The sequence below is a fragment of the Lissotriton vulgaris genome, unplaced genomic scaffold (genome assembly GCF_964263255.1).
Source record: "Lissotriton vulgaris unplaced genomic scaffold, aLisVul1.2 SCAFFOLD_211, whole genome shotgun sequence".
Lineage (NCBI taxonomy): Eukaryota > Metazoa > Chordata > Amphibia > Caudata > Salamandridae > Lissotriton > Lissotriton vulgaris.
The window spans coordinates 1747596-1764424 of record NW_028251874.1 but is presented as its reverse complement, the minus strand read 5'-3'; the positions used below and the strand labels follow the sequence as shown (position 1 = coordinate 1764424).

At 48.2% G+C, this 16829-nt stretch overlaps 1 protein-coding gene across 1 annotated transcript in view; it reads left to right on the top strand.

Annotated features, from left to right (window-relative positions):
- The window catches only part of LOC147662732 (uncharacterized), a 49218-nt gene extending 38338 nt beyond the window's left edge, over positions 1–10880 (top strand). Inside the window, exon 2 of the mRNA XM_086950940.1 lies at positions 8089–10880. Coding sequence (XP_086807066.1) covers positions 8794–10392 — 1599 coding nt within the window. The 5' untranslated portion in view covers positions 8089–8793 and the 3' untranslated portion in view covers positions 10393–10880. The remainder of the gene's footprint in view (positions 1–8088) is intronic.
- The last annotated feature ends 5949 nt before the right edge of the window (positions 10881–16829 follow it).

The window sequence follows — 16829 nt, the reverse complement described above, 5'->3', positions numbered from 1 at the left end:
CCCGTCGTAACCACCCTGTTCGAACGGGTGGGAATAGACATTGTGGGGCCCCTGGACCCCCGAACAGCACAGGGGCATCGATTCATCCTGGTCCTGGTGGACCACGCCACCCGCTATCCCGAGGCCATTCCTCTTCGGACGGTAACAGCACCAGTGGTAGGCCGAGCCCTGATGGGGATCTTCTCCCGAGTAGGATTCCCCCGGGAAGTCGTCAGCGACAGGGGCACGAACTTTATCTCCAAATATATGAAGTCTCTCTGGCAGCAGTGCGGAGTCACGTACCGGTTCACGACCCCCTATCACCCGCAAGGAAACGGACTGGTCGAGCGGTTTAACCGCACTCTCAAGGGGATTATCATGGGGCTAGAGGAACCCCTACGTCGCAAGTGGGACGTGCTGCTCCCGTGCCTCCTCTTCGCCTACCGAGAAGTTCCCCAGAAATCCCTCGGTTTCAGCCCCTTCGAGCTCCTGTACGGACACCCTGTCCGGGGGCCCCTCAGCCTGGTTAAAGAAGGATGGGAAATGGCCCCCCAGAAGACCCCTCCGGACGTGTATAAGTACCTCCTGGCCCTCCGCAACCAGACCCGGCGATTCAGGGAACTCGCCAAAGCCAATCTCGAGGCCAGTCAGGAGGACATGAAGAAATGGTACGATCAACATGCCTCCTCCATAGAGTTCGAGCCTGGTCAACAAGTATGGGTGATGTCTCCCATCGAACCCTGTGCCTTGCAGGACAAATGGACAGGACCCTTCAAGGTGGTCGAGTGCAAGGGCCCTGTCACTCATCTCATCGACATGGAATCTCCCCGGAACCCCCTCCGGGTCCTTCACGCCAATAGACTCAAACCACATTTCGTACGCTCGGAGCTCAGCCTACTGATGGCCACAGATAGTGGGGCAGAGGAAGACTCCGAGCCCCTCCCTGACCTACTGAAGACCCGCGAGAAAGATGGCTCGGTGGACGGGGTCCGGCTCTCCGATGCCCTGACCCCGGAGCAGCGCCAAGACTGTCGGGCTCTCCTGCTGCAATTTGCAAACCTGTTCTCCCTCACCCCGGGGGTCACCCCCTGGTGCCTTCACGACGTGGACACCGGGGACAGTCCCCCTATCCGTCACCGGGCGTACCGAGTGCCAGATCGGGTGCGCGCCTGCATCCAAGACGAAGTCTCCAAAATGCTCACCCTCGGAGTCATCGAGCCATCCGACAGCCCCTGGGCCAGCCCAGTCGTACTGGTCCCCAAAGCTGCTGCCCCGGGCACCACCCCCGAGCTCCGATTCTGCGTCGACTATCGGGGCCTGAACGCTGTCACCCGAACCGACGCTCACCCCATTCCCCGAGCAGATGAACTGGTTGACCGTATGGGGGCTGCCCGCTACCTGAGCATCTTTGATCTGACAGCGGGCTACTGGCAGATCGGCCTCACCCCCGTAGCCCAAGAACGATCCGCTTTCTCCACCCCGGATGGTCACTACCATTTCAAAGTGATGCCATTCGCATGAAAAACGCTCCCGCCACTATCCAACGACTTGTGAACCAGGTATTGGCGGGCCCCGAAGAATTCAGCGCCGCCTACCTGGACGATATCGCTGTGTACAGCCGCCACTGGACAGACCACCTTCACCACCTCCGAGAGGTCCTGCACGCCCTCCAACAGGCCGGCCTCACCATCAAGGCCAGCAAGTGCCAAATTGGCCAGGGGTCCGTGACCTACCTCGGGCACCAAGTGGGGAGCGGTCTGGTGGCCCCCCTCCAGCTCAAGATCGCTGCCATCCAGTCCTGGCAGCCACCCGTCACCCAAACCGAGGTCCGAGCCTTCTTGGGGCTCACCGGATACTACAGGCGGTTTGTGAAGGACTATGGCAGCATTGTGGGGCCCCTCACGGAACTCACATCCAAGAAACACCCAAAAACAGTCAACTGGACCCCAGACTGTCAAGCGGCCTTCGAGAAGCTGAAGGCCGCCATGTGCACCGCCCCTGTGCTCCAGGCCCCCGACTACAGCCGTGAGTTCATCGTCCAGACTGACGCCTCAGACCATGGCATTGGGGCAGTCCTCTCCCAGCTAAACCCCGAGGGAGTCGACCAGCCAGTGGCCTTCATCAGCCGACGCCTGCTGGCCCGAGAGCAGCGCTGGAGCACCATCGAGCGGGAGGCCTTTGCAGTAGTGTGGGCCCTTAAGAAGCTCCGGCCCTACCTCTTCGGTACCCACTTCCGGGTACAAACAGATCATCGACCCCTGCAATGGTTGATGCAGATTCGGGGGGAGAATCCCAAACTGTTGCGATGGTCCATCTCCCTGCAGGGGATGGACTTCACTGTGGAGCATCGTCCAGGCCAGGACCACGCCAACGCGGACGGCCTGTCACGCTTTTTCCGCCTCGACGAGGAGAGTCCCCAAGAGGATGGGTGACTCTCCCCGCCTTCAGCTGGGGGGTCCGCATGTTGGACAGGCCTCGTGAAGGGCTCACTCCCTCCCCACATGACAGAGCCCGGACACCGGCCCTCCCGGTGCCACCAGAAGAACAACCCCGACGACCCACAGAAGCAACCCGCAACCCGTCCCCTACGGGACGCCTGCTCCCGGACATCCCTGTATCACTGGCCCGGGCCACCGTCAGCACCATTGCCCGGCCCAGCCGCCATCTTGGACACTGCACCACGAGGCCGCGTGGCCTCAGCTCGACCCCAACCCTGGGCCTGGCCAGGCCCGACATCCCGGCACCACCATCCACCCAGGAGGTGAACGGACCACTTGGCAGGTCAATGGGAGAAAGGAGTGTCGATGGCTCTCCCCCGCCAGGTGCCGATCGCCCCCAGCCTCCCCGGGCGCTGGCTCCACCCCCCTGCTGGGTGTCTGGACTCCCTCATCCCGGACCTCCCGACCTCCAAGTGCGAGGGTCCGGACATCAAAGGGCGCCAGACCTATAACTGGGGCAGCTCCGGAGCAGGAAGGCAGTTGTATCCTGGAGTCGAGAGACACCTAGAAGAACTCATCCTCGACGGACTGCTGGCGCTGCCGCAGCCCTGCCTTGTGAACCATCGTCCTGCCTGCTGGCGCTGCCGCGGCATTCTGCAACCTTCCTCCTCGTCGGGACCTGCTGGCGCTGCCGCGGCCCACTGCAACCTACGTCGTCTTCGGGACCTGCCGGCGCTGCCGCGGCCCTCCGCAACCTACACCATCGTCGGGACCTGCTGGCGCTGCCGCGGCCCGACCGTCCAGAACTCCGAGCTAGAGGATTGTGAGCTATCCATCAGACCACCTCAATACCAGAAAGGTATCAAGACTGTCCCGCTACCCCCTTCCCCTTCCAGAGACTAGAATTGAGAGGACCCTCGTGTCCCGATCCTACTGTACCGTGATACTTTGCTTCAAGAACTGCATATAAAAAGCCTTAACCTTATCCCTGTGTGGTGTCCATCTGTTGGGGGGGGAGTTACTTGTCTGTACGATCGCTGGAGACGGCCCTCACCGGAGGCCTCTCCCCTTGTCCTCGGCCGACCCTCCAGGTCCCCGTCTAACACTTGTGCATAAGCGGTTCCTGTTTCTAGCTTGTGGTGTGAGTGTTTCCCTTGGCATTGGGTGTCCTAATCCGGTGTATTCCCCCTCAGGGTAGCCTTCTTCACGCAGCCCCATATTAGTTGCAGGGTACGTCACAGCAAGAGCAAGATTACAACCACTGGTAACAAGTCCTTACGTAGGCCTGCGATCCACCTTGCTACCCAGGTAAACAAACCTGTGAACCATTCTATGTTTGGGGCACCTCCTTCCTTAATAATGACCTGCTGTAGGTTGTACAGTGTTTGGAAGGCGATTGACAGTGTGCCATTGTCAAGGTCTTTCATGGGGATGAAGGTACAGCATACTGTACCTATCTTGGCGCATACACCCCCTTCCGTTGTGGTATTAAGTCCAACACATACTGGTTGTACATCCCAATGAGGCAGAAGGCACGCATTTTATCTTTGCGTTTTGGCCATTTTCAGTGGTGTTCATCATTTTCAGCAGTTCCCACCTGATGATCTGCAGCCACCGAGTGTTGGTCTTGGTTTGCCGGTGAAAAGGGGATTGAACCTATACCTATTTGTGGATTGGTGAAAAGCCAGAACTCTTCAGCAATGTCCTTGAATCTGTCCAAACCAAAGGACTCAGCTGACCTTGTTTTGCATATTTGTGTAGAAGCATGGTGCCTTTGCTGATGAGGTGATGAAGTGCAGAAAGACTGAAGGTCTGGGTATGACCAATGTAGGCATGTAGAGTGTGACCAGTGACCGGGTCCCACACCAGCCTGGGATGAGCAGGGTGAGCAGGGTGTAGGTGTGGTTGCCGCATGGCCAGTAGTAGTCTATCAAGGTACCCCCTACATATCCTTATTACAGGTTGTACTCTGGCATATTGCCTTTTACCCCTATGGGTATCATCCCCTTCCCCCGAAAACACAAGGAATACACTGATATTCTCCTGACCACTATGAGCTTCCCATTACCCTCAATTCATGTATATCTTCCTGCCTCTGAGTTCCAGGTGTCTTGGCATTGGGTCAGTAGAGTGTCATTCAACCCGCCCCCACTTTTGTTCCCCAAATTGATGGCTCTGCAGGTTAACTGAACATTGTGGTACTACTTGTTGTTCATAAATACTGCTCCAGTTATACTAAGGGCTTGCCTTGGTCAACCGGTTGGTGCCATTGCTGACATGTTAATGCTCTGTTTTAGGCCCTGTGTTCCAATACCATTTCTGCTCCTTTTTTTAGTTTGTTTAACGGGGACTGGTTCTCATCCTGCTGTGTCAGGATGTAAAGGACTTTGGGTATGATATTGTACTTGGTTAGGTTCACTGTGACTTTCTGTGGTGCTGTGGTGTTAGGCTGGAGTTTGGCTTTTATTCATCATCGGTATAAGTGTATGAGGCACAATGATAAACCTTTTGCATGGGGTATCAATTAGCAAACAGAACAGGAGTTGGGTAGATGCTTTGCTTCCCACTTAGATCATCGGTTGATACCAGGTATTGTGTAATAGAGCGCTATGTAATCATTGTGTGTAGTGAAGTTGTAGGTTAAATGGGTAAGATCCTGAGACACAGTCTGGACCACTTTACCTGGTGTTCTTTGCTGAACCTCTACCTGTTCCTGTAAGGTGACATAGATTTGATGTCAAATCCAGGGTGGGGAGCTCTATGGGCGCTCCTATCTGCAAAGTTCGCAAAGTCCGGAGGGGAAGCCCTACAAGTGCGTCTGTCCCCAAAGTGTTCATAGTTCATATTGGAAAGAGTCTGTTCTGGTGACTCATTTGATGGTAGTGATGGATCCAAGAGAATATCTGACAAGCGGTACTATGACTTTCCCTTTGACCTTGACAGCTGTGGGAGTTGAAAAGACAACTTTGAAGGGCCTTTCAAACTTGCCTTTTCTCCACTGGCGATGAATGTTGCGGATTAGGGCTCGGTCGCTGGACTGCGGTATGGTGTAGGTTAGGCCCATGGAGGTGGGCATCACCTCCCTTTGGGCAACCTGTTTAGAGAGGAGTCTGCATGTTTTGGTCAGTTCAGAGAATTGTAGATACATTTCATTACATACAGCTTCAGAGCTGAATTCTGCACTTAGTTTGGTTCTGCTCTAAGATATTGGCATCTAAATTGTGCTACCAATGACTAGCTGATGCCGGGAGGGGATTCAGCTAGTGGTCTGTGCTTGCGGTGACACTTAGAAGACATTGGAAACAATGTACACCAAGGGTCTCATTTAGATTTTGGCGGACAGGTTACTCCATCACATGCGTGACAGGTATCACGTCCACCCTATTAGAAGTGTATTATATCCTGTGACAATTGTAGTAAGATGGACTGGGATATCTGTCACATTTGTGATGCAATAACCATTCTGCCAAACTCCATATCAATCTTCAAGTCTGCAACCAATGTTGTATCAAAGAAAACCATAATGACAGGAAGGGGGCCTAGAAGCAGCTGTAGTCCCAGAGGCACTGGAAACGGAATCTGAGTTTGAGAGGGTGGACTGATAGCAAGTGCACCTTGGATCTGTTGTGGGTACGCCTGAGAAGCAGGGTGATTTTTAGAATCCTTTTATGTCCTTTGCTGATATTGCCTGACACCTGGACCCTCTCCTCTCCCTCAAGGCAGGCAGCTTCCAGGTGTTGTGCTTTCTAAGGCTCTGCTGCACTCTTGTAAAGGGTCACATTGGTAACACCCTTGCAGCAAGTGCCCTTATGAGCCACTGTAATAAGATACAGTGCACACCAATACCCAGCCCAGTAAAGGCCTGAAACAGACCCAAAATGGAGCATTTACTTACATGTTTGCCTCCTCTGTTGGTACCTCATAAGTAGCGACCTGTGCCCTTCCTCCATGTATATGCCCCCGGCGAGGTTCTTTAATGACACTTGTGATCCTTGTACTGCCAAACATGGCCTTTCGACTATCAGACTTTCACCTGATGTCTGCTGTGTGCATCCAGTCACTTCCCTGCTTTAACTGTCAATGATATATTATAGAAAATAGGGTTGGACCCATATAGTCAGTAGGACCTGGGTGATTGGTAGCTATACAAAGAGGGGTCCCAGACAAAATAACACGGATTTTGGGAAGGTCACAATGTTTCAGTTTGAATAAATTCAAAAGAGTAAATCCTTCAAAGTGCAAGGTGTTTTTATTTTCACCGCACCAAAGTCAATCAATGAACAAAATAGCTCAATGGAAGATATATACACAATATACACAAAATCAATATGCCCACGGGGAAAAGGGGGAGGTCACTAGGGAAGGGGTAAACATTTTATGTCAGTTTAACATCACTAGTCAAAATTTTCATGTGCATGAATCCACAGATCACCATCATATATACATGTATACAGCTGAATAGGAGTTTCTATCTGAAACGTTGTTTTGATGTTTACACATTGCTTCTTGACCCCACGTTTGGGGATCTATTAATTTCTATGATGATCTGTGGATTCATGCACATGAAAATTTTGACTAGTGATGTTAAACTGACATAAAATGTGTACCCCTTCCCTAGTGACCTCCCCCTTTTCCCCGTGGGCATATTGATTTTGTGTATATTGTGTATATATCTTCCATTGAGCTATTTTGTTCATTGATTGACTTTGGTGCGGTGAAAATAAAAACACCTTGCACTTTGAAGGATTAACTGTCAATGAACCCTGTTGAGGGAGTACGCAGACATAAAGGTGTATGGAAGGTGATTACCAGGGAGTAAGGTGAAGCTGAATGTAAGAAATGCCCAAAGGTGTAAATGCTGCACTCCCCTCAAGCAACGGACATCTTGTCCCACTCTGCCAATGGCCCATCCCCCCACAGAGTAGCATGCTGGCACCACACAGAAGACATTAAGTCAGATACACTTGTAAGGTAGAAAAGACAAAAAGCAGACCCGTATTGGCAGCAGAGATATCGCAGGTATATTACTGGCTGTGATGGAATCTCTATAATCAATGCTGCAATCTTCGCATAGATGATTGAACCAACCCCAGGAAAGTGGCTAAGATAACTTAACAAACAGAAAAGTAAAGGCAGGAGTTGGAACTTCAGCTGCTCCAGTGTGAACAGGAAAGTATTGTCAAGAAGAGTGGGGATGGAGCTACATTTCTTATATACTTCCTGGAGTGTTACCTTTATTATACACTTCCTGAAGAGTTTTCTTTGTCATTTAGTTCTCGAAAGGGTTGCTGCTGTTATACACTTCCCGAAACTGAAGTGACAGCAGCACATCCTGATCCATCTCTTTTTCCACAATCCCTTCTTGTTTAAATAAAATCTTGGCCATGTTGCATCTTCCTAACGCTGTACCTCTAGCGAGTGGGCACTCCATGTGTAGTCTTTCTGTACTAAGTTACTCTGTGAACACTGAAAAATCACCTCCTTTTCTGAAGTAAGTTTGAGTGACCTGTTCAATGGAAGATTTAGTTAAATATCTGTGTATGGTGAAATATCTCTTGGTAACTTTCATAAATGGTAAAGAAGAGATATCTTTTACAACTGGTTAAATAATGTGTATTCACATTCTCTTACATTTTCATTTAATAATTTTAAATCTCTTTACATCCAATAGGAAACCAGACTTGAATGCACAAATGAGCGTGAATAATGACAGTAATCGTGCAAATCTGAAAAAAGCGGTTAGAAAAAATTAGCTCCAATATTCTGGGAAAGATCTGCACAGTCCGAGACTGAGGACCCCGAACATAACCTTTTAGATCCTGGAAGAAGCAGTCCAGAGCAATTCAGTGGATCTAAGAGTCTGAGCTGTGCACATCTACGCAACAGGATAAAGAATGACCTCTAGAAAATTAAGGCAACAACACTGACAAACCGCCTCCTGTATAAACAGGCCTCCACCACCAGCTTTGATCATGCATTTGGTATGAGGTTGATACAGCATTGCTCTGCTTCCTGTAATGATGGCAGACCACCATCCAGCGTGCTAGGTGTATTATAAACTCTCTCTGTCCAAACCACATGAGCAAGAGAAAAATACAATGGCAGACAACTGAAGGGTAATGGAAAGAGAGGGTCTTTGATCTACAACAGACTGTCCCAATTTGCATCGACCAGAAGGAAGACTAATCTTTACCCATAGCACACAAAACTATTATGCAATCTAAAGACATACCCACCTCCAAAGAAGCTTTACTTGCCAAAATGATAATATATCTAGTTGGTGAGTCTTGTATTTCATTGTGAAATCTGAAATCAACCATCCAAAATACCACACACATACCGGGAATGTGAGAATAACACAAGTGCTTTATCAACCATGTTATCCCCTCAGGAAACGCAGTCATGGGATGCAGACAAATATAAACCGGACCCAGAGACACCAACCAAGAAAGAAAAATCATACACATGCAGCAAGAGCTTTAGTTTGTCATTGTTACTAAAGAACCATAAGCAAACACACACAGGAGAAGCAACCTGCGATTGCAATGAATGTATGAAGAACTTTAGTCAGTTAACACTCCTAAAAGATCATCAGCGAACCCACACAGGGGAAAAATCATCCCATTGCAATGAATGTGTGAAGAACTTCAGTCAGTTATCACAACTCCAAAGACATCAGCGAACACATACTGGGGAAAAACCGTACCAGTGCACTGAATGTGTGAAGAAATTCAGTCAGTTATTAGACCTCCAAGTACATAAACAAACACACACAGGGGAAAAAGCATACTATTGCAATGAATTTGGAACTAGTTTTAGTGATTCCTCAACTCTCAGGACTCATCAGCGAACACACACAGGGGAAAAGCCATTCAAGTGCAGTGAATGTGTGAAGAGCTTCAGTCTGTTATCACATCTCCAGTCACATCAGCGAACACATACTGGGGGAAAACCATACCATTGCAATGAATGTGGAAGTAGTTTTAGTGATTTCTCAACTCTCAGGAGTCATCAGCGAACACGCACAGGGGAAAAACCATTCAAGTGCAGTGAATGTGTAAAGAGCTTTAGTCGGTTATCACATCTCCAATCACATCAGCGAGCACATACTGGAGAAAAACCATACCATTGCTGTGAATGTGTGAAGAGCTTTAGTGGGTCATCAGAGCTACAAAAACATATTCGGACACACACTGGGGAAAAACCATTCCAGTGCAGTGAATGTATGAAGAGTTTTAGTAATTTATCAAACCTACAGAGACATCAGCGAACACACACAGGGGAAAAACCGTACCATTGCACTAAATGTGGAAGTAGTTTTAGTGTTTCCTCTAAACTCAAGATTCATCAGCGAACACACACAGGGGAAAAGCCATTCAAATGCAGTGACTGTGGAAGTAGTTTTAGTGTTTCCTCTAAACTCAAGATTCATCAGCGAGCACACACAGGGGAAAAGCCATTCAAGTGCAGTGAATGTGTGAAGAGCTTCAGTCTGATATCACATCTCCAGTCACATCAGCGAACACATACTGGGGAAAAACCATACCATTGCAATGAATGTGGAATTAGTTTTAGTCATTTCTCCACTCTCAGGAGACATCAGCGAACACACACAGGGGAAAAGCCATTCAAATGCAGTGAATGTGGAAGTAGTTTTAGTCATTTCTCCACTCTCAGGAGACATCAGCGAACACACACAGGGGAAAAGCCATTCAAGTGCAGTGAATGTGTGAAGAGCTTCAGTCTGTTATCACTTCTCCAGTCACATCAGCGAACACATACTGGGGAAAAACCCTACCATTGCAATGAATGTGGAAGTAGTTTTAGTCATTCCTCCACTTTCAGGAGACATCAGCGAACACACACAGGGGAAAAACCATTCCAGTGCAGTGAATGTATGAAGAGCTTTAGTCAGTTATCAAACCTACAGAGACATCAGCGAACACACACGGGAAAAACCGTACCATTGCACTGAATGTGTGAAGAGCTTCTGTCGGTTATCAACCCTCAGGAGCCACCAGCGAACACACACAGTGAAAAAACCATCACCACCCAGCCAGTGAGGAACAGCAACAAGACAACACATCCTTCCTTATACATAACACACTACAGGGGTTTGTTCCAGGGTCAAACTCACTTTACTTTCACGTTAATAGCAACACGTTCTAAACTGGAGAATTTATATTTAGGAACAAGGGGTTTGTACGGCCATTAGTGGCATAATAAATTTGAAACCCAGTACTTTATAAATCTGTATTAATGATACATATCCAAACACCACCAATGTATGGACATCCAAGAGACTTTAAAAACCACACCACTGAGGTGTGTCCAGGATCAAACTCAATTTACTTCAAAGTTAACATGAACTAAATTATGATACAGCAAGAGCAGTCACGATGCTATGAAATGTACACATTGATTTGTTTTTAGATACGTAATAAAACAACACATTTTTTTTAATTCATGGTATTTGACTGCTGAGTGCATTTAAATGTGATTTATTCCCTAAACTATAAAGATAATTTGTTATGTCAGCAAGAAGCCTAGTTTATTTGGCAATAGAGGGGTCAAATCTCGACAGCATGACTGCTTTCAGCTGGGATTCTGGCACAGGTTGTATCAGAGGAGACGATTCTCCCCAGTGTGCCTTCTCTTAGAGTGAGACGCGGTTCTTTGCTTGAGATGGTTCTACCTCTCCTTCTTTGTTAATGAAGAGAGAAGTGCTACCAGTAATGCTGAGATCTGGGATTCGCTCCTGTTTTGGGAACTTATTCAGTCGTGTTTACCCAATCAATACCTGATTTATTTAGGAAAGCTAAAATATGTCTGTATCTTGGCAGTCCTCTTGTTAATAATCCATAAAATACAACAGGGATTTAAACATGAATTTGTCAAATACAAAATTGTCTTTTTTTTTAAGGTTCTTATATAGCGCTGCTTTATCTAATAATGTCTGATGGGTTTTCTTCGAGCCCTTTCTTCTTCTGAAGAAGTTTTCCATTGACAGACCCAATGGGATTTCCGATTAAAGGCTGACCATCTATCCAACTCTTAACAGGGCTGGTGGTTGGGCCGTTGGTTTGGCTGGTTTAAAGCCATTTTTGATAGAGTGCCCTGAATCCAGCCCATCTTTCTTTAGTAATTTTTCTATTTTGAGTTGCATTTGAAGACTGTCCCGCTCATTTATAGTTTGACAGGGGTCCACAGTCTGCCAGAGTAACAGGTGTAACAACTTCCAGTACCCCGTTGGACTACCGTCTACCATATTTAGCGATCTCCACCAACCTGGCCATCCCTGTGTCTTTAGAGGAGCAACAGGAGCTCCTCTAAAACCACCTAAAGTTTGCTGAGTTGCTGCCATTTTTCACACGGTTGCCCAACAGACTTTTTGGTATTGCTCCTAAAGTGAGCGTTTGCGGAGGCAGTTGAGCGCAGAGTGTGCAGATCACAGACCGTTGGAAGCACGAGCACGAGAAGCACGAGTGAGAGGACGTCCTCGGCTCCTCCGCCTCTCCCAGCTGAACTTCTGCCTGCTGTACCCTGCCTGTACCCTGCCCCCCCCCCCCCCCTGTAGTGAGGTGCAGGGCACGAGGGGTGCGAGCGCAGGAGGCCGCCTGAGCCCACAGTTTGCTTAGCAGCTGCTCCGGCAAAAAAAACGGGAGTGGCCCGGTAGCGGTGGGAGCCGCTGCGAGGCGATCCAGACGGCTGGAGGCAGGCAGCTGGGGCAGTGGAAAGCCTGGGAGAAAGTTGGAAAAACTTTGAGGCAGCCTGGAAGGCACTGAGGGGCTACAACCATGGTTTGTTTGGGGCGGAGTTACAACGGGAGACAGCGCAAAGCCAGCGCCTGAGGAGCAGGAACACTGAGGGGTGTCTGTGCTTTGCGTGAGCCCCGCTTACCCCCATCATTCCCTTGGTCTACCGGTCTACCGCCTCCTCTGTGCCCCCAATAGGCTCGGTGCCAGGTGCCGCTGTGCTGTGCGGATTAGACGGACTGGCTTTGGCAGGGCGGACTAAGAAGCCCAGAAGAAGAAGCAGCAGCGGAAGGGGCAGGGGTTGGACGGGCAGGAGATCCACGCCCTGCGGAGCCATGGGGCAGGGGAGCCAGAACAGCCGCCCAGTGGGCACTAGTGGGCCCCAGGAGTTGGGGCAGCGTGACGCCAACGCCTCTCCCACACGACACTCGCTACCGCAATAGAGAAGACACGGTGGTGAGCGGAGGGAGCAAGACTTTGTAGCCCACTGGGAGCCAGGAAAACGGGGAGCCAGGTGCCAGGAGACGGGGGTAAAACCACCAGAGAGACAGTGCGCGACAGCACCTGTGGACCCAGGACTTCGGGTACCCGAGAGAGCCAGTGTACCGAGCCAAGGAAAACAGCGTGAAGTAGTGCGTGATTCCCAGTGGAGCAAAGCTGAAAGTGACAGAGCCGTACCGCGACGAGAGGAGCACGCAGAGCCATCGGGCAGAGCCGTGAGGTGAACAGCAGTGTTGTGGGTGGTCTAGGAGCGCCGCTAACCACCATTGGACTCCAGCCCCCAGCAGCACCAGGGGCGACGCGCCCGTGACGCGTGGGGAGCGCCAGGAGGCGCTGAAAACGAGACGCCCCCTCTTGCCTCGCGAGTCGCGTGCCGGAAGTGCCCGGGAGAAGCCCGGGACAAGGGCGGGACAGTCTTAGACAGTCCGTGACTGGACTGGGCCACTCCCTTTGTCTCACTAGGAAGGTTAATATATTTTACTATTAATACCTTCCTCCCTGGGTGAATGTAAAGTGGAGTATCTCGCTCTCCGCGTACGACTTGTATGTTCTAGTACCAGTGCCTTGGTATCCTTATCTCTGCCTTAGCCAATACGTAATCTGATACCGTCTGCGACCCTGTTGGGCCATTTATATACCGGTAATGTAGGAGACCATGCTAGCTATTCTTCTTGCTAATCGGGGCGAGTCACTACGCAGTGTTTAACATGCCAAAAAACATGTAAAAAAAAACGCCCCAAGATAACACAAAAACCATAGACAATTATATGGTCCAGGTGGTTGCCAAAATTAACAACAAAAGGAGACAGTCATTGGGTCTAAGTCAGTCTCCCAACTTACAGCTATTAAGCCCAACCCAAAGTCCCCAAGAGTCAGCTTCCACAGCACTTGATGTCCCTACTGACCTGATAGGCACTACGGTTCACTCAAGCCAAAATCATGCTGACCAAAACAGTCTTATGTTGGACGATGTAGTAAATATAGTGCTATCAGATCCAGAAAATAATATTGACTCTGATCACGAGATTAAGGCACACAAATCTGACAACCCTTCAACTCCCGAACAGGAAATTCGACCTGCAAAAACACATAGAAAAGCCCAGCAAAAACGGACAGGTCTACGCTCGGGAAATAGGAAAAAAAGAGCAACTCCTACAAGGAAAAACAAGGTCAAAACCCCCGAAGATGGAGATGACCATGATCATGATAAAAGCTTCAGAGACGATGATCTGCTCCAGAAGATAGCTGACATTATAGACTCTAAAATTAAAACCATAATCAAACCTCTAGTTGCTAAGATCGACAAATTAAATGCCGAGGTAAAAAGAATGAGTGGTCTTCAGTCTAAGGCTGTGGATGGGGTTGACAAGCTAACAACTCTGGTGACAAAGCCGGGACATTCATCTGAGAATAATGTGAGGAGCTCCATACAAAAGGGGAGTGGGCTGACGCTCCCTGTTTGTGCAGCCCAAAATCCATTAATCTCTACAAATCAGTCCGTGGCTACTGACGGTGTACCAGCAATAATAAACATCCCGCCAGTAACATGCCAGGAAACGGACCCCCTCCAATTCATTGAAGAAGCTTCTCCAGTGGTATTAGTGCTGGCTAACGTTCCTCCACCAACGGATGGACAAACGGAATCGCCAGCATCCTTGTCCAGTAAGGCACTGCACTGGTTAACGGGAAACATGCAGATGGCACCAGGAGGCAAGCAACAGCTTGTATGCGAAATTAAGTCAGTGAAAAGGGTCGCTTGGATCGGGAATCGACCGAAAAGGTTTAAAGGAGACTGTCATAGTGACTTTTTTTCATCCGGCTGTTTTACCCAATGTCTTAAACCATATCTTCCCCCCACAAAGAAGATCTGGGACTGTTGTCCCCCTCACCCTTAAATTTTTCTATGGGGAACAACAAAATGTAACATTTCCTAAGACCCCGGGACCTGTGTGGAATATTGTGAGAAACAACAGAGGAATAAAGGTTCCATCTAACAAATGGGGTATGGTCCTAGGAAATAGATATGAAGCTCTATCAGGGCTAAATGATTGCGATTGACTGGGTAATTGTAATTCTGCTATGGATTCTGAAGGTTTTTGGATCAGTTTACGCTCCGGGTGCACTGCCCGTATGTACGCACACAATACAGATTTACTATTATTTAGGTGCAAAATCGGTGAGTGGAGAAACCCTAAACCACTCAATTAGAGTAGAGGAAGCTACCCCTTATTCAACAGACTTGGTTGCCGATGCACTCAATATGGTACACATTGTTCAGTAACAATATACAACAAAAAAGTAACAAATGACAGAAGTGTTTAAACAAAAAACTCTCATAAAGGGTAAGTCTTGGAGTCTTTAATGCAGTATACAGCCAGCCGACACGTGTTTCATCGCACTCGCGATTCCTCAGGGCTGAAATGAACAGAAAGTTGACAATGGAGCATGTATCTCGTAAGAGTATAATTACAAAAAGACCTGGTTCTCTGGTCTTTACATACTTGGTTTGTGCCTCTACTTCAGTGAGTGTACAACGATACATCTATTTTTCCTGAGTGCCACCCCAACACATCCGTGTCGCAAGTGTGAGAATTATCATTCTTATCACTAATCGTGCTGGTGAATAGTGAAAATTGTGTTGACACACCAATAGAACTCGGATAATTCTCAAAAGAGACAGAGTCTCTGACTACAAAGTGGTCTGTCTGTGTGCGGCCCAATCATACAACATGCTCAGTGAGGTTTGTGGCTGATGTGAAACTCTGACTCTCGGCGTAGAAACGTAACATACCTAGATGGCTGTGTCCAGGTCAAAAAAGGTCTAATCAATCAACAAGGAGAAAAAACTAAACGAAAACAGGAAAAATCTCATCACTAATAGTCACACTTCATGTTAAACGGCAGAAGAATTCACTGTAATGGGGCTGTGAGATAAAAATAGATTGTAGCTCACCGCTCAGATAGACCACTTTGTAGTCAGAGACTCTGTCTCTTTTGAGAATTATCCGAGTTCTATCGGTGTGTCAATTTTCACAATTTTCACTATTCACCAGCACGATTAGTGATAAGAATGATAATATAGCCATCCTGAATATGGATCGTACGAAAGTGGCAGAAGAGTTATTTGACAACTTAGCTAAAGGTATGTCCGCTCAATCTGCTTCTACCAGCACTAATCCCCCTCGCATAGAGGGTCTCAAAGATAAATTCCTTAAGTTAGAGAGACTTAAGAAATTGGAAAATTCCAAATGGTGGGATGGGGTGACTTTAAAGCAATACCTGAGATTAAAACGTATTCCGAGAGGGTTAAGAGGCCAGATATTCCCCACCTACGACGACCTAGATGCGGATCTTATGGTAAAATGGGAAGAATCTTTTACTAACAACTCCATTACTCTTATGGAGATATTGATTGTTAGCTCAGAACGTAAAGTTACCAAACTGCAAACAGAGATAGCAACTCTGGAACAAGAGATTAAAGATCTGAATCTGCCCGAACCAACGGTTAAGAACTATACCATTTTGGATGAAATCCTCTTAAAACACCAATCGGATATTAAAAATAGGAAAGCCAGGCAACTAAGAAGGGACGAGTTGGACTACACACGTGGCAGAATTTTTACCTTTGATAAGAAATATGACTCCCTGATCCCGAGTAGCTCCAGAACTGACAATAGGAATAAAACTAATTCAGAACCTGCCTCCTTGTCTTCTAGTAATACCTCTCTCAATTCTGTTAATACTATGGGGGGGACTCAGATAATCAAGACAGACAGAACATGCCAGCTTTTTTTCAGGAGGTTTTACGCATACGAAAGGGCAACAGATACGTGCCCCCAAGAAACCAGTCGGAGCCAAAACAAGGAGAGGGAGGGGCAGCAAGCTCAGAAGACTATCGCAGGAAACTGAGATCAGGAGCCAACAAGAATCAGTAAATGTAGAGAATCAGGGTGTACAGGTCATCAATCTCTCGAAACTACATCTCACTCCAGATATGATCTCTCTCCTGAGTAAGGGATTAAACTTCAACCCATATGCCACTGGAGATATCTGTAAGCTTAAGATTGATCTCTTTAAGTTTATTCGGAACCTAAAATTGAAGAAACATTTCTTTGGATTAGAGAAAAGGGAGAGAGAAATGAGAATTACACCTGTA